This window comes from Vanellus vanellus, assembly GCF_965231255.1.
Source record: "Vanellus vanellus genome assembly, chromosome: 18".
NCBI classification, from domain to species: domain Eukaryota; kingdom Metazoa; phylum Chordata; class Aves; order Charadriiformes; family Charadriidae; genus Vanellus; species Vanellus vanellus.
The window spans coordinates 8,201,504-8,226,275 of NC_138923.1; the positions used below are offsets into that span (position 1 = coordinate 8,201,504).

The 24,772-nt window shown below is 54.6% G+C and overlaps 3 protein-coding genes across 3 annotated transcripts in view; 2 read left to right on the forward strand and 1 right to left on the reverse strand.

The window, feature by feature from the left end:
- CFAP77 (cilia and flagella associated protein 77) overlaps positions 1-1,252 on the forward strand; it is a gene marked incomplete at both ends in the record, with an annotated part of 61,364 nt that extends 60,112 nt beyond the window's left edge. Inside the window, one exon of the mRNA XM_082492658.1 lies at positions 1,184-1,252. Within this exon, the coding sequence (XP_082348784.1) occupies positions 1,184-1,252 (69 nt within the window). The remainder of the gene's footprint in view (positions 1-1,183) is intronic.
- A 5,863-nt stretch (positions 1,253-7,115) lies between these two features.
- Positions 7,116-13,151, forward strand: BARHL1 (BarH like homeobox 1; the record flags this gene model as incomplete). Its single annotated transcript, XM_082492678.1, has 3 exons — positions 7,116-7,783; positions 11,082-11,304; positions 12,857-13,151. The coding sequence occupies exons 1-3, from the start codon at positions 7,342-7,344 to the stop codon at positions 13,149-13,151; spliced, it is 960 nt and encodes a 319-aa protein (XP_082348804.1). The 5' UTR covers positions 7,116-7,341.
- A 6,254-nt stretch (positions 13,152-19,405) lies between these two features.
- The window catches only part of DDX31 (DEAD-box helicase 31), a 50,604-nt gene continuing 45,237 nt past the window's right edge, over positions 19,406-24,772 (reverse strand). The window contains exon 20 of the mRNA XM_082492434.1: positions 19,406-19,829. Coding sequence (XP_082348560.1) covers positions 19,682-19,829 — 148 coding nt within the window. The 3' untranslated portion in view covers positions 19,406-19,681. The remainder of the gene's footprint in view (positions 19,830-24,772) is intronic.

Consider the following 24,772-nt stretch of genomic DNA (forward strand, 5'->3'; position numbering starts at 1 on the left):
ATGGGGAAGGCAGAGGCACATTCAAGAGAAGCAGTTCAGCTGCCTTTACCTGCAGGGACTGGATTTTCTAACAATCCCAGCTCCGAGGGGAAAAACTCCTGCATCTTTAATGGAAGGTTGGAGTTGGCCCAGCTGGGGATTGTCCCTGCCAGCTCCCAGTGGCTGCCCACCTACTTCAGCAGCCTTTGCTTGTGCCTCCCCCACCTTTCCCTCCCAGTGAGGGGTTATGTCACTGCTTCTACTTGAGAGAAAGCAAAAACATCCAGAAACAACCGTCTGAAGTTAGGCACTCAAATGCATATTTAAGTACCCGAACGCCTTCCTCTAGAGAGGGAGAATAGCTAAATACTCTTTGTTTGTCTTGATTAATGAGATCACTAGCAAGCTTTTCAGGGCAAAGACTGCTGTGTATTTTTACATATGCAAAATCTGACATCCAGCCAGCCTGAGCAGGGTGGGGGAAGCGGGAGGCAGCTCGGTACATCCACACAAGGCAGATGTATGGCACAAGGAATTGTGTCGGGGCAGGAAAAGCCCATGGGCCCCCCAGGTAAACCCACTCTCTACATGAAGACACTCGTGCATCTCCACAACTCTGCATCTACTGTATAGGTTTGCCGGATGCAGCTGTGTGTAAACCCACTGCTCACCTCAAAGGGCCCCTGGACCTTTCTACCCCCGATGATTTCCCCTTTGTTTGTCATGGGCATTTGTTCACCCCCTCCCCACCTCAAAGGCAATTCCTGGGGAGAGGCTGCTCATGTACTTGTTGGGCAGGTCATGCATGAGTCCCTGACCTCTATGGGGGCTTTCCTAGGAGCTCTGAGCCCATCCTGGTCCCCTCAGTAAAGCCCACAAGTCCTGTGTTGTAGAAAACAAGTCATATTTATTTTGGGGTCCATCTTGAAGCATGCCAGCATTTGAAAACGTCAGACAACCAACACACCATAGTAAGACTACAGGATCTTGTTACTAGAGCATTATAAGAATGTCCTGCAGTCAATCAGAAAACTAGTCTTCATTTTAAACAAGTTAAGTGTTTAACTTCAACTGGAGCAATGTCTCCCAAACAGGCAAAAACCCTTGCGCAAATCTGCGGTCTCTTCCCTGTTTGTGCTACAACCTATTTTCTTTGGTCGGCTGCTCACCGTAACCAATCGTCTATCTGCTCCTTTCCTTATAGGTTGGGCCTCATCTCAGTACTTTTCCAGACCGTGATGCTCGTAAGAAGGCATTCAGTGCCTCCCATTGAGAAGTGCCTGCAAGACCCAGTCCTCTTCCCCAGAGCATCCACACAGCGAGACCGCAGCACTGTGCTGGGTGCCACAGCCCTTACACCCTGCAATAGCCATAGGCTATTGAGAGCCATAGGCTCTCTTTCTGGTTTTAAAAAGTTATGCTAATGCAGATATAGCCAAATAAATCATAAATATGAGAGGAATGATTCTGTCTCAGCCTGTTCATTGCTTCATGTCAGATGCACAACACCTTACTCAGTCTCATCACCACCATTCTCGCCATGCTCAAGGTAACAACACTCACACTGGGGCAAGGCTGTGTTCACACCAGCACAGCCCCACAGGGAAAGGAGGACAGTTGCCTTCACTGTCTTTTCTGAACAAATGTATTAAACGTAACCATATCCCAGTCAATATCAAGTCTATAATATGTCATATTCTGTTAGTCCTTCTCTTTTCATTGCCAAAGAAGCTTCCCATAACTGCCTGATTCAGCAAAGCCCCTGCCTGTGTGAAGGCATCGAAACACCTGCTTTAAGCGCTCCGCCAAATGGGCACCCCACCACAGAGCAATGCCTTCATTTGAAGATGGCCCCAGCCAGTTCCACACTCACCCTCAAACAGCTCCTGCTGTCCCTCAGGGCTAAGCTTCTCCAAGCAGTTGCTGAACAAACTCAAACTCCGCCACCAGCAACTCAACATCACAGCACCCAAACCTCAGCCTGGTCACCAACAGGTGATAGCAGAGGCTCAGACGGGTATCAACACATTTAAAATCCATCTCCTCCCAACAAGGCATTTCACCTTAAGAAAATACCATTGGTAATAATGGTGATTGCTTTAATTGTGTGCTCCAAGATTGCTAGAGGAATAATTAATTACTTCTAAGTAATCTTATTCTCACATCTAGTGTTATATCTCAGATTGTACCAGCTAATATTTAAGTCCAATGTTAGCTCTCAGTCTTTGTATTCACCACCCCATTGGCGCTCAGAGAGCTCAGATGCATTCACTGCAGGATGGCCTGGGCACCCCAGGGCCATGCTCCAGGGGGGTGACATTCGCCATCCCGGGCAGCCCCAACTGTATGCCCAGCTCAGAAAGGAGCCGGTAATAAGCACTGCAGAGGGGATGGGTGTTTCCATCATGACGTTGTCCCACAGACCTCAGTACTGGCACCAGCCCAGCCCTCCTACCAGCAGCCAAGGGACATGAAGAAGCCATGCTGAGCCCGGGGCTTGTCCCCCACCTGTTTCCAGCCAAACTTTTAAACCCAAACCGCAAAGAAGAGAGTCTTTCATAACATTAAACTCCATTGCTCAAGACACAAGAACAAAATAAACTGCAGGGACAGCTTTTCTTACCTTTCTCAGGACAAGGAAGGCTCCACACCAACGGCTCTGGCATTTCCAGCAGCCCCTCCTTAGGGGAAACTTGTGCCTCAACCTGCCCTTTATATAAGGATGCAGCTGTAGCAAACTCCACCCTGCCCACACCTGAGCTGAGGGAGGAAAGAAATCACCCACTCCACAACGGGGAAACCCTGGTATCTAGTTCCTTCTTTTTAGTATGGGCCTCTAAAATAAAACCCATCTGAAATAACTAGAGGATAACAGTAGGGTTTGCTGTGCTGGCAGAGGTGGATCGTAAAAAAAGACCTTTCCCACCTCCCCAGGGAGGGAGAAAGCTGGCCCTTAAATGATTTGTCTTGCTAAAAATGACACTGTTCACAAGTGTACGAGAAGCCAGGCATGAGGTTTGTCCTGCTGCCTGGCGGGAGCCACGTCCAGCTCTTGGTGCAGCCACAGCTTCTGTGCCCGCCTGCAGCAACTGCTCAGGTCCCTGGGCCAAGCACAGGGAAAGAAACGTCTCCAGCGAGTCCCGCATCCCTGGCAAAGGGCTGGCAAACAAACGGAGTGTCAACCAAGCCCATGCAGACCTGCTGATTCAGGACAGGTCCAAGAAGCCACCAAAGAGACCAGAAACCCAAAAAGCAATAGCCAAGTCACACAAACTGTGTTCAGGAGGAGACACCACTCCATGGGGCTTGTGGCCAACAGACCTCCCTCACTGCGCCCCGAAATCCTGGGCAGAGTCGGGCCGCAAATGGCCCGAGGTGCCACCTCGGACTCGTTCCCATCGCAGACCCCGCTCCCCACCGCCCCCCGCCCGTGGCCAAGCTCACTGGGGGGCGCAACCGGGGCGTCCCCCTCCGCTCCCCCCCTCCCCGGCCGTGCCGGCGGAGCCCGGTACCGGGGTCCCGACCCGCCGCGCAGCCCCGGCCGCCCTCCGACGCCGGACGCTCCTTGTCCTGCAGTGACACCCACTGGTAAAGGGGGTTTTAACGCTGCTGCAGGTTCCCCACCGCCGGGCCCCGCTCCTCCCCGTCACTGCGACCGCCGGCTGACTATCCCCCCCACACACACCACTTTCTGCCGTTCCCCCCCACCCCGAGCCGCCCTGCCCTTCTCTCTCTCATGAAGATACGTTCATTTCGTTACCGGAGCATCCCACCGAAGCCTGTCGCTGCTGAGAGTCCCTCTCCGAGCCTGCCTGGGCACGGCCTTTCTGAGCACACAGCTTGGGTTCAGAGAGAAATTCAGTACAACAGTCTCTGGGGATTTGCCTCCCTAAGCCAGACCCTTTCAGGATACTGGTCTATGCGCCACCAGCAGATATTTCTAGACTAACTCTTGTTACAGTCATTGCCGCAGCCCAGCAGCTGGTCCCCTCCGTCCCCTGGCCCAGCCGTGGAGGTAATGTCCACCAGCCCGATCAGGGCTCTCCCCACATCCCACGCCTCTGGGAACGCCTGGGGTCAGCCCTGTCTCATGGCCAAACCCACACTGGCGACTGGTGCCAGGAGAGCCTGGCCCTGTCCATCGGTGAGGTGGGATGCACGGCAACTCCCAAACCTGTCAGAGTCCTAGAGCGAACCCTGGGGTACGACTGGGGCTTGTGAGGACATGTCTGGAAATGCAGCTGGTATCAGGGATCTCCTCTTGCCTGGTGCATGCCTGTGTATTTGTGAACAGAAACAGTCTAGGAAATGAGTTTTAAGGGCAGACGTGCACAAGGAAGGCAGTGTATGCTGCTCGGTTGTCTGTACGCAGGATTTCCTACGTGTGTTGGGAGCCACAGACAAATCATTTGGACCCCACTTGTCCAGGCTCCAGTGTTGTAAGGGGGGCATCACATATGGGCAGAATGGGACACATTTCTGCCTTGGGGAGTCTAGTTCTGAAACAACAACAACAACAATAATTGTTGTTATTATTGTTGTTGTTGGTATTAATAGTAATAATTAATGTCAGCCACACTGACATTAGAACGAGTAGCAGCTACAAGTGACTGTCTCTGTTCCCAGGGCCTTGGCTCAGAATAGCAAAATATAATGTTTGCTGAGGGATGAGGATTGGACACCACATTCATACCTCCCCAAAATCTTGCACAGCATCAGAGAGTGGGTCTGATCTGGAAACTTCCTTGTGGTTGTTTGAAGCCAGGCACTTTATTCAAAAGAAGGAAATACAGAAGCAGACCCACCAGCCCAAACCTGTTCCTGCACAGCTGATCCAAATTCTGATTCCAAACCCACTCTCAGTGCCAGCCCTGCTCCCTCTTCTGGTCCCAAACACAACCTCAGAGCTAGTCTTGGTTCCAGCACTGATCTCCATCCCAAATGGGGTCTACTGGTTGGACAGGAAAGCTGCCAAACCCCAGGAGCCAACACAGTCATGCTGCAAAGAGCTGGGAAACCGCATCGGGGTCTCTGCCCCATTTCTCACTGAGACCAGTTTCTGCACATCCGTAGCTCTGGTCCAGCCCAAAGCAACACTTGGCCCAGCCCCGCCTGGGGAGGTGATGCTGCAAAACCGACCCCCAGCAGACCAGGACCCTTCAGCCTGGCCCCCAGTCCCTGACACGGGGGCAGCAGCTCTGTGCTGGGAGGGAAACGGGGCCGAGCAGCAGCAGGGATTCTTCACCCAAGGACAGGGAGGACAAGCAGCCCTCAGCACCAGGTGTGTTGCACCCCCGGGGCGGGGGCAGGCTGGGACCCGGACCGATGCTGATTTTGTCCCTGATCTTATCCTCCAATAAGGCTCTTTTGTTCCGCTGCCCCGATCCCAGCCGGCCCTGAGCCTGCAGGGCCGAGGGCAGGAGGTGCTGGGGGCCCTGCCTGCGCCGCTGCCCGACAGCTGGCAGCCGGGCTTCCCCGGGGGGGCTCTCCCCTCCTTGATCGCCTCCAAGCTGCCGGCCAAGGGCGGCTTTGGAAGAGGGACAAGATGCAGCTGCCTGGTCGGGAAGGGGGAGAAGAGAGCAAATCGAGTATTTGAGAACTAACCAGCGACATCTCTTCAAAGTGGCGCAGCTTCACGCACCCGGGTGTGGACATTTTCCTCATCTCCGCGGCGAAGGGTCTACCCCCAGGAAAAGCCCCTAAACTCCCGAGGAGGCAGGAGCTAGTCTGATCGGGAGGAAGGTGGGAGCCCTGCGTGAGCCGGTCCCTCTCCAGCTCGGGAGACCAACAGCAGCAAAATCCCCCGACGGGGCGGGAGGGAGGAAACGGTGTCTCCGGGAGAAACGGGCAGGGAGCGTGCAGGGCGGGCAGCCCGGACTGGAGCTATCGGGGGTTTATTTAAAATGGGATTGACGGCAGGAAAAATCCGCCCGTGCGCGGCCCCCTCCCAGTTGCACCAGTAGGTACCGCCGCTGGGCGCTGGGAGAGTGGGAAGAGCGGCCCTGGCTCCGTCGCGCCGGGCGGGGGGTGATGCCCGGTCCCCGCCGCTCCGGCAGAGCTGGCCGCCCACTGGCCCCGCGTCCGCTTGCGCTAAAGGACCTCCCTGCTCGTTCACAACCGATTTCGAGGGGATTCAACGAAATTCGCAGCTCTGAGGCTCACCTCGGACTCAGAGCAGCCGCCTCTGCGCTGGGGCTTTGGGGAGGGTTTCGGTGCTTTTCCTTTTCTTTTTCTCGCTTATTTTTTTTTTTTTTCAAATTCTAACGCCCAGCAAAACTTTCCCTGCTTTGGAGGGACTGGCAGATCCGCTAATTGCGGGGAGAGGCGAGCAGAAAGCAGCAACTCCTCGACATTTCCCCCCCCCGCGGCTAATCACCCCATTACGAGCCCCATCAGCGGTCTAATGACAGCAAAAGAGGGCGGAAACCGCCCGGAAAGCGCGGGGATCCGGGCGGCAATTAATTCCCGTTACTCAAGCTGCAAGGTGTCGCCGCCGGGGGAGTCACATCCCCCAAAACGCCTCGCGGCCAATGGGCGCGTTCACACCAGGGGGAGGGGGGGGGGGGGGGAAGGGGGGGGGGTTCAGGGGACCCCGAGCCGGAGTGGCAGAAGTTCATTTTTTTCACCCGTTTTCCCCCATTTCCACCCTCCCGCGGAGGGCGCGGCGCTCCCGCCGCTGTCCGAGGTGCTGAAGGCTCCGGAGTGACTTCGGCGCCAAGCACTGTCCGAGGTGCTGAAGGCGCCGCCGGCTCCGGAGTGACTCCGGTTCCCCCCCCCGGGGTTGTCCGAGGTGCTGGCGGGGAAGGGGGGGGGGGGGGGCGCAACGGCGGCCCGACGGCTGGCCACCCCCTCCGCCCTCCCCTCGCCCTTCCCCATTGATTTCTGGATCATTAAGTGGTTAAGGCGCTGCGAAGCATCACTATCGATCGCTGCCTCCCCACATCCGGCTGCGAGACCCCGGGCTGCCCCCCAGCCCCGCGGCTCCGGGCAAGGGTGGGGTGGCCGGGCAAGGGGCCGGGACCCCGGGTGAGGTTGGGGTCCGTCCCTGTCCCCCCCCTCTGCGCCAAAGTTTGACTCTGCCTCCCTCTCCCCCCCTCTTCTGTCTGTCTGTCTGTGAGTGCAGCTGGGCGCGATGATGAAGACGGAGCAGCCCTGGATCTAACGCGCAGCGTCTCGGAGAGCCTTGCAGCAATTGTTGCCCGGATCCCAGGCTGAACTTTACTCTTTTTTTTTTTTTTTAATTTTACATTTTCTTTTCTTCTTTTTTTCCCCCTCCTGTTATTGTTAATTATCATTACCAAACCGCTTCCGCCGCGCCCTCCCCGCCAATGCCCGTGTGAGCGCCGGCACCTCGCGGGGGCCATGGAGGGCTCCACCGGGTTTGGGATCGACTCCATCCTCTCCCACCGAGCCGGCAGCCCGGCCGTGCCCAAGGGGGACCCTCTGGTGGGCGACGGCCGGTCCCCGCTGGAGCTGAGTCCCCGCTCGGAGGGCAGCAGCGGGTGCCCCTCGCCCCGTTCGCCGGGCCGCGAGTGCCTGGAGGCGGCGGGGCCGCGGCCGGGCCTGGATGCGCATCTCCAGCCGGGACAGGTCTCGGCTCCCTCCCAGTCCCGGACCGTCACCTCCTCCTTCCTCATCAGAGACATCCTGGCCGACTGCAAGCCCCTGGCCGCCTGCGCGCCTTACTCCAGCACCAATGGACCTCAGGAGCCGGCGGGCAGGATCCCCACCAAACCCGGCGAGGACTTTAGGGAGAAAATGGAAAAAAACACCAGCAGCTCCTCCTCGGACTCGGAGTACAAAGGTAAGAGCCGCTCACCTCGTTGTGTTTGCACGGCGGGGAGGGCGGCCTGGATCCAAAGCCTCCGGCGGCCCCGAAGCCTCTCGGTGCGCCGGGAGCTCGCTGCGGAGACGGCTTCGGTGATGGGGGGGTCGCGGCACAGGTCGCCCCCGAAATGACCGCGGGCTCGGCACCAACTTGGAAAAACTTGAGGGTTCGGGGCTCCGTGGGGCTTGGCCCGGTGGAAGGAGTTGGGGTGATCGGTGTTTCGCCAAACGCGCCCGGGGAATCCGCCGGGCTGGTTTCCGCGCGGAAGATCCGGCTGTTTCGTTCCTACCCGCGGGGAAAGGGAAGAGGAGAACCGGGGGCGGATTTCTGCCGGGGGGAGGGGGGGGGGGAAGAAAGAAAAAGAAAAGGAAAAAAAAAAAAAAGAAAAGAAAGAAAACAATGATAAAATAATCACGAATTTGTCGGGTATTTTCGCTGCTCTGGTGAGAAACGAACAAAAAAGTCGGAGGGGGTTGATTCGATTTGTATTATTTATATTATTATTTTGGAAATGGTTTAAAAACGAGCACGGCAGCCAGGGAGCCCCGGGCCGCATCCCCGGCGCCGGCGGGGAGTGGGGCTGGATGCGGCGGCTGCTCGCCCCGGGCCGGGGACTTCGGCCTCCCGGGCCCCTTCGCAGCCCCTTCCCGGCCTCCCCCTGCGACAGCCGGGGCGGGGAGGGGGGGGAGGCGGGAACGAGAACAGCACGGGGGAGGGGGGGATTGGGGTCGGTCCTGGCCCCACGGAGCAGTTTATCCCGGGTGCCTTCGCCCATCCCGCCCCCATCAACCCGCAAAAAACTTTCACCCGGGAAAATTGTTTGCCGGGTGTTTTTGAGGGGAAGGCAAGAGGACCCGGCTGGAGGGAGAAAGGGGAGGCGATGGCACCTTATGGGGCGAATGGATTTGGGGGGACTGGCAGGAAAGGGGGAGACGGGCCGAGCCCCGGCCACGCTGCAAATGCACCCTCGGCCCGCCCGGAGCCGCCGCGCTGAAAGCCGGCTCATGGCGATAAAAATATTCGCCCAAAAGAGCCTCCAAACGCGGCGGGAGCCGCCGGGCACCGCGGGAGGATTTTCGCTCTGAACGAAGGACGGAGCCCCAGGTCGGTGCCGGGGCTGGAAGTGACCCGGGAGAAAGGCTGGGATCGGCCCCGCCGTTCAGGATCGAAAACAGCCGCCAGTCCCCACCTCGGCGTTTTGTTTTCGTCTCCTACATCCCCCTCCCCGAATTCCTTCAGCTTTTCTCCCCTTCCACCAAATCGCGAACGGAGCGAGGGAGGAGGAGGAGAAACGCGGGTTCTCCGCATCCCCCTAAACCGGCCGAGTCCGGGCCGGGGGGGGGCGGGTTTGGGTGGGCGCCGTTACCCCGACGGTGCTCGGCTCCTCGTCTGCCCCTGCCACGGGGCACCCGCGGCAAAACGCCGCTGAAACGGGGGCGAAAACAGCCCTTAAATCGAGGGGTGTGGAAACACCGCTTAAATCGGGGAAAACAAATAACTTAAATAGGGCGAAAACACAGCTTAAACGGGGAGGAAACCACCTTTTAAATGAGGATAAAAACACCGCGTAAATGAGGGTAAAAACACCGTTTCAGTGGGGTAGCGGGTGAAGGTCCCCGCTCCCAGCACGATCCTTTTTTGCTGTTTTGGAAATAGCTTTTCCTGGGCCGAAACGCCCCTGATTTACCCCGCAAAGGGGCTGCGGGGCCGGGCCTAACCCGCAGCGGCGGTGGCAGGATTTGGCCCGTGCCAAAATGCCGAAAACCCCGTAATATATATTTAATATATTATATATATTAATATATACATATTAAGCTAGGGAATAGCCGGGGGAGATAGCCGGCCGGGGAAGCCGCCACCGGGCGCAGCCATTTGGCGAGCAGGAACTTTTTAGGAGCCCCGGACCAGCCCGGGGGGCCGGGGGGAAATTGCCTTCCCCGGGACGCGGGGGGCTGGACCCGGCTTTCTTCCGCGGAAAACTCCGCACAAACTTTCGGGCCTTTCCCGGGAGGGACCGGGAGCGGGAGCGGGACCCCTCCGCCCTGCCCGGTCCGGATCCTGCCCCTTCCCGGGCGGTGCCGAGGCTGCCGCTTTCCCCGGGAACCGGAGCCGGGTCTCCGCTTTTTAAGGCTCGTCCCCGGCTCGGGCTCTGCCTGCTCGGCCAGAGCCGGAATTTCTGGTTGAAGGGTTTCGCTCCCCGGTGGCTCAATTAACCGGATTATTGTCTTCCTACAGAGAGAAATCAGCTCGTGTTCGGCTACAGCCCTGTCCCTGCTAACCCCTGCCACCAGCAAATTTAACATAAACTCCTGTAAAAAAAAAAAAAACCAAAAAACAAAAAAACAAAAAAAACACCGCCGCCGATTTGTATAAACTGAGCCTTTTTGCTACATAATCTCCTCCAGGAGGATGGGGAAGGCGAGTACAAACAGGGGTTTATTCCCCCCCCCCCCCCCCCCCCCGCGCCTTTTTTTTTTTTTTTTCTTGCTCGGATATTTTCCGTCACCTGCTAATATTTCGCGGCGTAAATTCCCGCGTTGCTCCGCCGGTGCGTATGTACCGACCGCGCTAAAGAACCGCCGCCAGCCCCTCTCATTAGGCATTTTTAGAGATAAATAACAGCACGGGCAGGGGCTTGCGGAGCCCCTTCCCCGAGATTTCGTTGTGCGCCCTGGAGAGGGAGGTTTGTTCCGTGCCCGGGCAGCATCCCCGGGAGGACGGAGGCTTTTCCGCGGAGGAAAGAAGCAGCACCACCCCGGCGACATTGCCCTTCAAAATTGCGGGCTCACAATTTTCATTTTGCGTTGGTTTTGTTTTGGGTTTTCAAAAGAAAAACAAAAAAGAGAGATAAAAAATGAAAGACAAAAAATTACCCAAGCATCGAGAAAGCTGTTGGGTTTGAGGGAACAAACCCCCAGCAGGGTCCCGTCCCGTGAGAAACGCGGGGTGAGGGAGATGCGGGGGGGTTCTGAGCAGGAGGGCGGCGGGGCCGGGCCGGGCCGGTGCTCCCCGCAGCACAGCCCGGCGCTCCGGGCCCGCTCCCAGGCCCTTGGGCAGGAGAAGGGCCGGGCCCGGCTCGGGGACCCGATGAGTCCCCCGTGGGCAGCCGGGGTTAAAATTTACGGGGTTGTACAGCAAACGCGCCGTGAGCCCGACTCGGTGCCTGAGCCCGTCTCCTCCGGCTTATAGCTGCAGTGGGTTAACCCCCTCTTTTGAGGGTATTTCCCTTCCCTTCCTGCCCTGACCCGGCTTCTCTTCCTCCCTCTCGGCCCAGTGAAAGAAGAAGGGGACCGAGAGATCTCCAGCTCCCGGGACAGCCCACCGGTGCGGCTGAAAAAGCCGCGCAAAGCCCGCACCGCCTTCACCGACCATCAGCTGGCCCAGCTGGAGCGCAGCTTCGAGAGGCAAAAATACCTGAGCGTGCAGGACAGGATGGAGCTGGCCGCCTCCCTCAACCTCACCGACACGCAGGTGAAAACGTGGTACCAGAACAGAAGGTAAAAAAAGCACTGTTCCCTCCTGCCCACAGCGCCGGGGTCCCATCCTGCCCCTCTCCCCGGCCCTGCGCCCCCAAACCGGGCAGAGCTTTTGCACCCCACAGCCATCCCGTCCCTCCTGGCACCAGGAAAGGTGCGGCTCCCCCCCTCCCCGGGTGCCTTTTACCCTAAAGTAAGGGGGAGAAAAGCGATGCAGGGGCAGGTTTGGGGCGGGGGGGGCAGTCCGTGCCCCTAGCCCCAGAAAGCGGGGGAGGCAGGACCGGGCTTCCAGCTAAACACAACAGCATAACACATCGGCCCATTAATAATAGATACCAATTACTGCTTTGGGCATCAATAATTAACACCCCTTACAGTAATTACACAATTATTATTATGATGAATAATTTACTGGTGGAAATAGGTTTAGTGCTTCAGCGACAAATCTGTAAAAGGGCTGGAGACGTGGTAGCTTCGGTGGATTTACCCGGGCGCCCCCGCCGGCCCTTCCCAACCCCAACCGTTGCCACCGCTACGAAACGAGGGACCCCCGGCCGCAGACCCCCCACCCTCCGTCTCCTCACTCCCCCCGCGTTTCAACCCCCCGTCTCCCTCATTTCCACCGCTATCGGCAAAGACCCGCGACTTATCAACACGTCGGGGCGTTGGGGGAGTTTAGGGGCTGTGGGACTATGCGTTTACCCCCCCCCCCACACTCCCCAAATCGCTCCCGCAAGGACACGCCGGAGCCGGGCCGGGGCCCCCAGCCCCGCTCCCCGCCAGCCCGGCCCCGGCGTGGGCGAAGTCCCGGGGTTTCTCCATGACATCCGCCACACACATATATATGCACACATACCTATACCTGTACGTACCTATCTATGCATATATATAAATTTATACATATATATGCCGCAAACGAATTCCCCGGGACGCTGCCCCACTCGTGTCCCCCCCCGGGTCTCTCGCAGCCGCCCCGGCAGCCCCGGCCAGGGGAGGGTGTCCCGGTGCCCCGGGCGGCGGAGCGGGGCCGCGGCGGCACCGGGCCGGAGCATCGCGGCGGCGGCTGCAGGGTCCCCGCTCAGCGGCGGGGCTGCCGGGTGGAGGATCCCCCGTGTCACACACGGAACGTCATACGGAGTTCATAATCTGGAATTTCCACCCCAGGAAGGGACTGAAATGTTGGTGACGATTTATATCGCAGGGATTTACACCCCGCCAGCGGATCCCAGCCGGGCTGTGGCTCCGGTGCCTTCGGGGAGGTTCCGTGGGCGCTCACGCCGGGCTGCCGCGGCGGGGACACCACGGAGAGAAGCCCCCTTGCCCCGTTAATGGGGTCTACGACCCCCCGCACTGGGCTGGCCCCCCCATCCCATCCCATCCCACCCCAACCTACCCTATCTCACCCCATCCCTGCCGTACAGGGGGGACTGGTCCCCGGGAGACAGCGGCGGGGAGAAGCGCAAGGAGAGCGGAGGCCGGGGAAGGGGGATGTGCAAAGGGTAAAAAGAGCCCGAGAGCGGCTTTTGGAGTATCCCTCCCTCCTTGACCCCCTGTCTCGGCTTGTCCCCCCCAGGACCAAGTGGAAAAGGCAGACGGCGGTGGGCCTGGAGCTGCTGGCCGAGGCTGGCAACTACTCAGCCCTCCAGAGGATGTTCCCCTCGCCCTACTTCTACCCGCAGAGTTTGGTCTCCAACCTGGACCCCGGCGCCGCTCTCTACCTGTACCGCGGACCCAGCGCGCCCCCCCCCGCCCTACAGAGACCCTTGGTGCCCCGCATCCTCATCCACGGACTGCAGGGCGGCAGCGAGCCCCCGCCGCCCCTGCCCCCGCTGCCCGGCGTCCTGCCGCGGGCCGCGCAGCCCCGGTGAGTCCCGGCCGCCCGGGCAGCCCCACCGGCACCCCACCGGGCCGGGGGCTGGAGGGGGCCACCCCACCTCTGGGGCCGCGAGCAAGCGACAGACTCCCGCTCATCCCCAAATATATATATATATAAATGAGACCTCCCCCCCTCCTTTTTTTAAAAAATATATATAAAGAATGCAAGAAGCAAGGGCAGGTTTGACAGGACGGAGAGCCGGCAGAGCTGCCCCCCCCCCCCCCCCCCCCCCGGGGCACTTGCCGCCTTTACCCCCTTGTGACCCCGAAGGGCAGCGGGACCGCTGCGGTGTCCCCGTTCCCCCCCCCCCCCCCCCCCGCCTGGGACTGAGCCGGGAGCACAGGCAGGGGCGGCTGAACAGGGGGGGCTTTGCCTCTCCTCCCCCTCCCCAGGAACCGCCGCGGGGGCCGAGCACCCCCCTGCCACGGACGGCTCCGGGGAGCCCCCACCCCGCCATCCCCGGCTCCCCGACCCGGCCGGGCCGACGGGAAGGGCCGGGGGGTGAGGGGGGGACCTGGGCCGCCGGTCCCCGCCCGCCGCAGCGAGAGTCTGGGATGTCCGTAACTAAAAAAAAAAAAAAAAAAAAACAAAAAACAAAAACCACCAAAACCAAAACAACAAAACCCACCCCACCCCTCAACCCCCAAAAGCGGCGAAATGTAAATACGGTGCGCAAAATGTATATGAATTATTTATTTGTGAACCCTGAGGGCGTATTTGTGTAAGTGATTCTTGTCAGTCTGTATCCCGGGGCCGGCCCGGCCGGGGCGGGGGGCGCGGGGGGGGCTCGGGGCGCCGCGGCCGCTCCCGCTCCCTCCCCCCCCCCCCGTTTTTTAAATGTGGAAATAAAACTTCTTTACAAACAAACGGGTCTCGCCTCTGCCGGCCCTTTCTTCCCCTCCCGCTTGTTTGCTCTGGCGGATCAGCCGCCGCCGAGGGAAAGGGAAAAGCACAGAGGAGTTTTCCCACCTCCCATCGCAGCCCCCGACCCCCCCGCTCCGCGGCTCGTCCCCCCCCCCACTTCCCGGGCCCGGCCCCAGTACCGGCATGCGGGATCGGCCGCTCCGCCGCGGGGCTGGGGGCGGCGGGGGGGACGGGACCGGGGCGATGCTGGCCGGCGCGGTGATAGCCGCGGCGCTGGTGAATTATTAACGCTAATCTTAAGTGTATAATTGCCTAAGTGCTTTAAATGATCGCTTTGGAAAATGGATTGTTTCCACCCTTTAAAAGTGTCGCTCATCTGGCCGCGGCCAGCGAGCCCGGCAGCTGGTCCCCGGGACAGCCGGGCAGCGCCTCGCCGTCTCGGGGAGCCGACAGATGGGCTGCGGGCTCAGCTCGCCCGGCTCCCCGCTCCCCCCGGCCCTCCGCCGCTCCCCCCGGCCCCTCCGCAGCCGGCGGGCCCGGCTGTCTGCAGAGCCACCCCCCCCCCCCCTTCCTCCGGCACCCACCGACCGGCCCCGGCCCTGCAGCATCCCCCCCTCCCCGGGCCGGGTCCCAGCCCTATGCCCCCGGCCGGGCTCCGTCCCGGGAGCTTCGCCCCGGCACCCCCGAGCCCCGCCGGGAGGGTTATTGTCGGCTCGGCCAAATGCACAGCCACGCCTGGGGGCGAGAGCCCCCCCGGCCTTTGTGGAGGGGGTTTGTTCCTTTGCATGTGAATGGGGGAGTTTGGTAAATCCCCGGGCTTCGGCTGGGACGAGGAGGAGGAGGAGGAGGAGGAGGAGGAGGAGGAGGGAGGGAGGGAGGGGGGGTCGCTCCCAGCTCGGGGTTAATGAAGTGGGAAAAGAGTCTTTCAGAGAGGCCTGCAAACAACCCCCCTCTCCGGGCAACAAACCCCCGTCCCAAATCCTACATGGATTGACTTAAACCCAGGGGATAAGTGCTTTAAATTAATCTCATTGAATAAGAATGAGGCCAAACAAAACTCTTTAAAATCATATTAAAAATCTATCAAAGGACAACTTGCAGTGGGTGTGCTTTTCATTTTGTGAGCGCAAAGGCAAGGAGCATACAGCAACCTTCCTTCCATTTACACAGCAGGAATGTGAATCAAAGACATTCTCTAATATTTAATTGTCCTTGTAGCCGTAGCAGATTCCTCCTCTTACATTAACGAAGTACAAGGCTTCGTTACACGTTTGTAATTGCAATATTTAAATTTGCCATTTCACATCTGGAAGAAGCTCGAAACTCCTCTGTAACAGCAGGTCTGAGCTGATGCCGTAACACAGTGACAGGGTCCGGTTTGTGTTACAAGGACGGTAGGAGAGAGCGGGGCAGAGCCCCGAGGAAACCTCCGCTCCAGGAAGGGGGAATGCCGGTGCTGGGTCTGGCAGGGAAGGGAAGAGAGCAGAGGGGAAGCAAGAGTTGGAGCCGTCTCCTCCAGGGAGATCTCAAGAACGGCAAGCTTCAAAATAAATCAGTTTAGGGAAGACAGCAGAGGCTGTAGGCTCTCATCAGAGAACACCGCGCTTGCCACATGAACAGCATCTTGTGCGGGAGGATCTCAGCAGCCTCAGAAGCTGCTGAAGGACCAGCCTCACCTCCAGCGCGTGTGCAGGGACTGAGACGGGACCCTGCTCTGCAAAAGCATAACCCACCAGCACTGGTCCTGCACCTACAGCAGACCCAGACCAGGCTGGAAGCGCTACTCATTTCCAGAGACCAGTGCCAGGTGGGCATGATCCTGGCAAGTCCTCAGGGTTGGGACAGGCTGTGCCGGACTGAAATTCGATGAAGCAGTAAAAATGGCACAGTTGAGAAGGAGCACCAGTCCCATTAAGGAAACCTTTGGAGTATTGCACCAGTTCTGCTCCACCGATTTCTCCCGGGGTACAGAGACTCCAGCAGACAGGCTGCTGGTGGTTGGTTTCTATCAGCTCCAGGCTCTGGATCCAAGACAGACCAGTCAGTGCAGTGGGTTTGCCAGGACCAAACACAATCCTGGCTCTCAAGCCCCTTCTGGGCTTTTACCCAGCTCGAGGACCATCCTCCTCCCCTCCCGACACAGCTTTAACCAGGACCACCACCCTGGGAACAGGCAAAGAAGGAAAGCTGCTCCTCTGAACATGCCAACACACACAAATTCAATGAAATCAGTAGAATTGTTTCTAGCGGAGACATTTTATGGTTTCATCTGAACACCAAAATTATGCCAGAATGGAAAGACCAGAACAATCAATGCTTTTCCTGTCCTCTCCCCAGGCTTACGGAGAAAATAAAGTTGTAAACAGGGAAGTTCTGTTGCTTTCTGTCCTGCTTAGTTATGGGTGCTTCTCAGTGGTGGGCTGACACTAAGGTGTCTGTGTTTGACCTAGACACTGAAAGCGGGTGTTCAACTGTGACCTTTGTGCCAAGGTGATCTCCTTGCTTTTTCCTAGCCCAAAGCCTCAAAGTGTAATCTCAGGATGTTCCAGCTGCAGAGGAGAGGAGGATGTGGGCTACTATCACCACCAAAGGACACAGAGACAGAGGAGAGCTGAGAAAAGGCGCAAGAGCACCTCTGGGGAGAGGCAGGGCTCCAGGCGTGAGAGCAGGGAGCGGAGGAGCAGCAAGGAAGGCAAATCCAAACTGACTCCAGGTCTGACTCACAGGAAGCTTTATATAAAAGCTCCGTCATGATGTTAGACGAAATGCAGAAAGCTCCAGCTGCAGGGCAGCAAGGCCCCTACTGTTCACAATTAAGGTAAGAAAACAAACACCTGGCCAAAGCCAACGCTGGGGCAGCCAAACAAAGCTGCAGTTTCACCGAACACTGCCAAGAGCTGATCTCCCCACCATTGAGCTGCGGAGGCAGCTCCCACACAGCCAAGACTCCCGCACCACACGCCACGTACCTCGGAGCAACAGGGGACAAATTCAGGAGCAGTTAAGGGCAATGTCCATCTACTCCATGCCAGGGCTGTGACCCCCAGCAGCTCCTCCAGCATTCGGGGGCTCAGCCGACCTGGGAGCACAACACCCCCCAGTCCTGCTCCAGGGCAGGTACCACACCTGGCGAAGAGATGCTTTGAGTTGAGTACAAATTAACTCCAAACCTACCAGGTTCTTCCTGAATTGACTGAGGCACAAGGATAAAGCCAGCTCAGAGCAGACCTAGAGCCACCAAAGTGTAAATAAGGGCAGAATTTGATTCCTGCTGACCCAGCTACAATTCAAACACATTTTGCACATTGGCCTTCAAGTTTATTAAGAGCAAACTTGGCTTAGCTTCAGGTGTGCGTGCGTTTCTTTGAACACTTTCTCTTTCTTAACAACCTCCTCTTCTTTTCCCTAATCACACAGTAATCCAGAGCTATCTGCTAAAAGATACTGAAGCCGAACAAAAGGGCATTCTAGCTTTTTTTTTTTAAAATCATGTTATTCATCATAACCATTTGCAACGCTACACACCCAGCTAGTACAGACAGCAATGAGATTTCCCAGCATCTCTCACTGATGTGCTGTTGGCCTTTATTCCCATTATTATGAATTTGCCAATAGCCCCTATTAATTCATACGTGACAGTCAGCCAGGAAAAGGTCATATATTTTCCCCTCATGCACAAGATCAGTTCTTCCCAAACTTACACTCTCTGCATCACTCAGTCTGAGTCATTTTCATCCTCAGGGGTTTCTTTTCTGTTTAAGTTGACATTTGCCTTAAACCTGATTGCTCTTCCAAACAGTAATCATAACAAAATCAGGTGGGCTTTGTTGTTATTTTATCTTAACCTAATAAACGTTAGTACCTTCATTCTCTCTGCAAAAACATGCTTAATTTTATACTGGAGCCTTTTTAACATCTTTCTTAAGTGTTCAAAAAAGTATTGCAGTAAAACCAGCATGTTTGGTAATTGCCTTGGAGGAAAAAAAATCATTTTGGTTCTCAAAAGTTACAGTCACTTCAGAAATGAAATACTTTTGGGGCTGATCGCTTCCCTCCTACAGTCCTTATGACTCATTATAGCCCAAAGTAGGTGCCCTCAATTCTGTATTCACAAAGTGGGTACAATTTTCATCTGATTATACTCCTTTTTCAGTACTTTTTCCCCTTCTGGCACCTGAAATTGCCACTGGATTTGAGCACTTTCTGGTCCTGCGTTAAACAACACGCCTGGCTCGGGTCACGGGTGGGCTGCTCTTCTTCATCTCCTTCCTTGAGGAAGGCACACACAGGTAGCGGAAAGTTGTGTTTTGGCAAGGTTTTATACTGTTTTCAAATGTGTACTGCTGGCGTTTGCCTTACAGGAGCTGCTGGAAGCAGCACAGCGCGGAAGATGGGGAGAGGGAGGTGAGTGCTCACCAGTAGGTCCTGCGGGAGTTTGTCAGTCTCCCGCCGGCCTTGGGGAGCACCCGCTCTCCCCCAGGTAGCCCCCGCGTCTCGCCAGCTCAAAGGGGAGTTTTGTCACAGCCTTCACTAGAGCTCGGGTTCCATTTCACAAACGCTGGGCAATGGTGAACGAGTGCTCGGCCCATTTGGGGCCATACGGCATCCCTTTTCTCAGTAGTCCCAATTCTGTGATGGTAAACGAGAAAAAAAGGCAAATGGGAAAAGCAAGAAGTGAAATCCACCAGCTTGGGACGTACTCCAAAAAGGCCTGGCCAAAGCAGGGAGAACCCCAACAGCCAGGTTATACCCGCAAGTGTTAGCAAGAGCCTGCAAAGGCTTTAACGTTCAGAGAGGTGAGACATTTCATACATACTCTGCATCACATAATTAGGTATGACAATACGCTGCAGGCAAGAAGAAGTTTGGAGATTGCTGGATTCCACGCTGGTTCCTTCCCACAGTGACAACATTTGTTCCCAAACTTAGGAGTTTTGACATGAAGTTTTGTGCCCATGAGCTCTGTCCCAAAGGGACCATGTGTCATTACACTGAAGAGCTCTCCACAATCCTACCACCTATGCTGAACTTGGGGAGATTCCTTCCAGGTGGCAGTATCTAACTTAACGATCAGTGTCCAGGGACAGACCTTGCCCCAGCGCACAAAGGACAGGAGGGAAGGTGGCAGCAACGTGGCTGCATTACCTGAGAGAGGAGCAAAGTGCCCCCCTGTATGATGATGGGGAAAGAGCAGCCTCCTCTGTCCTCCTCTTAAATGTGCTCCTGGAACACCTCCTCTGCCACTACTGTTCATCTGGTTCAAAATAAGCAAGCAAGCAGATCGTGGAGTGTTTCTACAGGTCTTTTAAACAGGAAAGCATCTCCTGTCTGAGTATACTTGCCTCCCTTTCATGTTACAAAGACATCACATTTCTCTGAAAATCATATTCAACCTTTTTTATTTTTCTTGTAAAAACCATGTTAGAAACGCGGTGTGTCTTCAGGAAGCCACATTTAATTGCAGCAGTGCAACAGGACACGCCTGGATTTGATTCCATTTGGACCTATGGAATGAGGGGGAGGAGGCCAAGATCCCCAAGATCCCTCCCATATTTGCCTGATAAATTGAAACACTCCTCAGTCGATTTGGCAGGTCACCCTGACCCCCGGCTGAGGCGCTCAAGCAGGTTTTGCAGCCAATGACTGGAAGGTCCCGGCTTATGTTGGAATCTGCTGGTTGCCAGGTTTTCTCTGTTTTTTCTTCTTCTTGACCTTGGATACACCAGTGTCCATCCCACTGGAATATTCAGATCGCAAGATCTCAGCAAGGCGATGTTTGCCGTGGGTCTTCTTGAGAAGGTCAGACCTGGGCAGAAGGAAGAGGAGAGGAATTAGATTTCCTTCTCTCTGAAACGCTGCTAGGTGGGTTACTTATTTTACAGCTGTGGAAAGTGACATTTGCGCATTAGCAGAAGAACAGCTTCCTTTTCTTGAGGCTTGATTTGAAATTCTGTCTCATGCAAAATTAGATATTGTTGTGACAGGTTTTCACAAAGGTGGCAAAATATCATGCCGTTTTTAAAAGCAAGCCTTTGTTCTGTACAAATGCTCTTGCAGGGGTGGCGGGGAGAAGGAGGGAAGGTTGTGCGCTGAAGGCTGATGAATTAGGTGACACAGCAGTTTGAAAATTATAATAATAATAAAAAAAGCCTAACAGGCTTAAGACATTGAACAATAGAAACATTTTATAAACAGAGCTTGAATCCAGAGCTTGAAAACACGAAAACCCCAAACAAACAAGCAAAAATAAAATAATGTCAGGACCCTAAACCCAACAGGCTCTTTTCTTGCAGGTTCCTGCAGACATCACACGCACCTTACAGCCTCCCTCTCCAGGGACCAGCTTTTGCAAAGGTAGCTGCATTCTACCCAGGCACTAAACTCCAACATGGATCTCCCTGCAGCCCTAAACTGCCAGCTATAAATATAAAACCCCACTCAGCATTTTTCCACCGCAAGTTCTGCCACTGTCCCGCTCTGTGACCTTGGGCAAATGTCATCCTCATCGCTGCTATCACCCTCACTTACCTGTTCAAACTGCAATCTCTTGGGTGCAGGACCCCGCCGTTTCCTACCATGTTCCCATGGTCCTGGGCACGACAGGGTATTCACAGCTGCACATCCCACTCTCTTCTTCATTATAAAGACCAGTAGCAGATCTCAAAAATTTCCAGAGAAGAGAAAAGACATCTGTCTGTCCCTCTAAATATGACGAGGGAATTGAACAGAAGCCCCACATTCATGCCAGCATGCTTTTATGACAATACGTGGAGCTCAACAGTCCTAAAGGTCAAAGCCTTATAGCACTGCCTCTCGTGGTTCCTTCAGGTGCCCAGAACTGTGTTGGGGATCACAGCAGAAGGAAGCAACGGACCAATCCATTTATTAGGCCAAACACTCAAAGAAGGGAAGGGAAGCAAGCTCTTGGCTGTCTGGGGTATTTGCTTGCCCCCTTTTCCACAGTTTGTTTTCCATCCTTGTGTAGGTTTCACAGCTAGAGTGGGTATAGAAGGATGGATCAGAATGATAAGAAGGATGGTGTGATGATTACAACTGAAAGAAAATTTGTCCTAGAAGAGAAAGCCTGGAAGACACAGGCAAGACAACTCTGCTACCTTTGGTGTAGTCTCCATTCTCACACTAATTAAACATTCAAGCTCTGTGTTGGCAGAAGGGTTAGAGACTGGACATACTGGAGAAGTCAGATACACAGCCACCACCTGGTTTGAACCTGCAGAAACTAAGGGAAAAAGACAGAATCAACTCGAAAGCGACTGTACTGCTAACGAAGCAAACGTGCTGCTGATAAAGCCGTACCTGCCGTACCTCCACAGCAGACAGGCCTTGTCAAACTGCCTTCCTGAACACACAAGCCACAGCAGCACGGAGCGATGACTGAGGGTGCACACACAGTGCCAAGCCAAGGTGTGCCCACAACCAGCCCAGCTCTGCTGCAAAAACTTTGTAGTGCAGCTGTATCCTCTGCTCAGCCCCCTCCATCACTTGATAAAGTTTCTGTTTGACACTTGCATTGTGTCTCCAAGCATCTACTACAGTAATTTGAGGGTTACCAAGCAACAGATCAGTTTACTTAACAATAGGGAACTATCTGCTGCAAAAGGACAAGTAATCCACCAGTAGCTGCCAGGCTGAGTTTCAGCTCAGCAGGGAGGTTGTCCAACGCTTTATTATCAATCAGCTGAAATCATTGCCCAATTAGTAAATCAATACCCCCTGCTGTGGTGATCAGCTGTACAGAGAAAAGCAAGGATGCAGGGAAAAGGGAGGTTTCTCCCTTTAACCAGGGCGACAAAAATCAATGGAGCTGTGCTGTGGAACCTGTGCTGATCACGGAAAGAAGAAAAGCAGCTGTCAAGGCCCTGTTTAACCACGAGATGGAAGAGCCACAGGCAACAGCAACAGTCTGCAGTGACAGCACACCAGGAAAAGTGCACCAGGGTCAGGGTCCCTGGCCGGATCTTGGTTCCTGTTGTAAACCTGTAAATTCCCCTCTCTGCTCAACTGGTGAAAGTCTCTGGGGCTCTCCCAGAGCAGTCACAATAACACTGCAAAGAAAGGTGCCCTGTGGCAATGAGACAAAGCCCAGGAGAAATAGAGCAAGACCTTGATACTCACCCTCTGAGCATCCTTGGGCAAGGTATTTAATCTCTTTGGCCTATGTGTCCATTCTCCCACCTCATAACCCAGGATGACTGTATTTTCCCTATTGCCAAAGGCTGGTGTGATGTTAATTTAAGAGAGCTGTGTGGTGATACTGGCTACTGTGGCAAAAAGCTTCACAGAAAGGCTGTAAATGTAAGATGCATTTGCAACACAGACAGAACCTGTGTTCCCATCACTGGATAAACACATGGATTGTCAGCATCTCTTTCTGTGATCTCATGTCTAGATATCATGCTATATTGAGCCCTAACGAGAACACATCATATTGATAATGGGCAGAGAAATCCCCAGCCCTTTAAATCCCTTCCTCCAAACACAACAATCAGTCTTAGGGCGGGGAACTACAAAACAGTGCAGCTAAGGGGAACTCGCAGGGGAAAAAAGATTCACTAATGACTGACCCATCCCGATGTGCTATAGTGTCAAGATTTCAGGAGGGCTTAAAGGAGAAAGGAATGTTCAAACAGATGAGAAAACAGTCACTTTTATTAGCTGGGGGAAAATGAGACAGGAATCGAGAAGTCATAACCTAGAAAATGAAACAGCCCCAACACACGAGTTAGGATGAACCTGTCCCTGAACACAAGCTATTTGACTTCTCTGTGCTCCTGTCCAGCACACCGGGTGTCGAGTGCTGTCACATACTGGATGCACCACTGGACTACTACTCTTTTATGCTAGATATGGGGTATCAGGACTCCCATAAGAGACAGATGGGAATTGGTAAGCAGTCAGAGGAGCCAGCAGAGATGAGTTAGCACCACCTTCTAACTTCAAGTAGGGGACACATCATCCCTTCATTTGCAAGGCTTAACCCTAGACCCAACCGCTGCTTTGGGCTTTATGTTCCAGGAATAGGGCAAAAATCATATAACCCTGAACCCTGGCTAATCACCTCATTTTCAAAGGGAGAGAAAGGTGCTTTGCACAGTGAGGAAAGGAAGGCAGAGAGCCCAGTAATTGTTTGGCATGGTCTGAGAAAGCTCCCCTCCTCATGGAGACATAGCAAGGAATAAAGGACCCAGGTTTTACAGCTGCCTGTGCACATCTGTAATTAAGTTGCAACCTCACAAAAGCTGGTACCAAAAGCCTCAGCAGAGACAATAAGGAAACGGAGGAACTGTCCCCAGATGGCTTTGTTATACCCTGAAAGGCCAGGACCAGGCCAGAGACAAACTTTTAAAGACAAAAAAAAGCTCTGCCCTCCTCCAGAAAACTTGAAAGATTTTATTCACTCTTTAAACTTGTGAATTTTGCTAAATACATCAATGAATGATGAAGAGGAAGAAGAGGAACATCTGGAAGAAACAAGAGAGAAAGTGTCCAGTGAAGGAAAGAGAATACAGTCCTTCTTTCCTCTGCTTTAGTTTCCTTCTGCCACTGTCTGCAGACCCTTCCCAGTGTGCTGCTCCCCTCACCCATCCCACTCGGGAGCTGCAGTGGTCCGCAGGGGTGCTGGTGCTGCCCAACCCTCCACCTCAGAGGAAATCTGAACGATTTGGACCAGTCTCCTTTTCTAGTCCCTCGACTATCAATTCTGCTTTGCTCAAGAGTATCAGAAAAGATTTAAGGCAAGTCTTTGTCACATCATGAAAAAAAAAAACAACCAACCAACACAACCCCAAACAGGTGAATGCTGTATAGATGATTTGCCTGAAATCCTCTTGTTTCCAGCTCTGTCTTTTGCTCTGCCACATGATACTAATGCACCACAGAAGTCCCTCCTAGTTTACATGCAACACACCTTCAACACATCCGGTTTGTGACTTCCACACACCTTGGGTGATCAATGGCTTTGCGAGCTCCGAAGACACCATCTGCTGAATCCCACAATCAATAGCAACAAGATGGTAGAGTAACAGAGACTACACTATGGAGAAAAAAGCCCCAAGACAAGTATCCTGAAGTAAGCTTTGAGGATGTTCAACATAGCTGAGATCCTGTGGACAGCTCCGAGGCACAAACAGAAGAGAAAGAAAAACATCCACAAACTGTTCTGTTTCTATGTAACATCCCATTCATCTCCCATGTGTTGATCAAGTTTCACCAGCCGATTTAGTCAGACTGAATTTGTTACAATATGCAAACCATTATCCTGGATGTGGAGGCTCTCAAACATTCAGGTGTAAAAGGTCCAAGTGACAACAGTAAGAAAAGGAATGAGTATCTGACACCATTTTTCATTTTGATTTAAAAATTCTAATATGTATGTTTCATTGACACATCTGCCTCACTAGGGAACTGAATCACAAGCTGATCTCCAAGCCAAATACTCCTACATGCCAAAGTAGTGGTACATATACATGCATGACTTCTTGGACACCATTTGATGGCTCAGCTAGTCTTTATCTAAATAGCGAGCGAGCTTGTTCTTAGGGATGTCTCCTTCAACTTGGTTGGCACTGCTATCTGTTCCTTTGTCTTGAGCTGTGTGAAATGCTGATGCAATGCAGTGCAGCAAGTGCAGTGACCTTTAACCAACTCACAGCTTCTGCAGCAACCAAAGGCTCCCAAATTGCTCCAGCTGAGGAAGAAGTAGTATAAAGTTCTGACGCACAGTCCCAG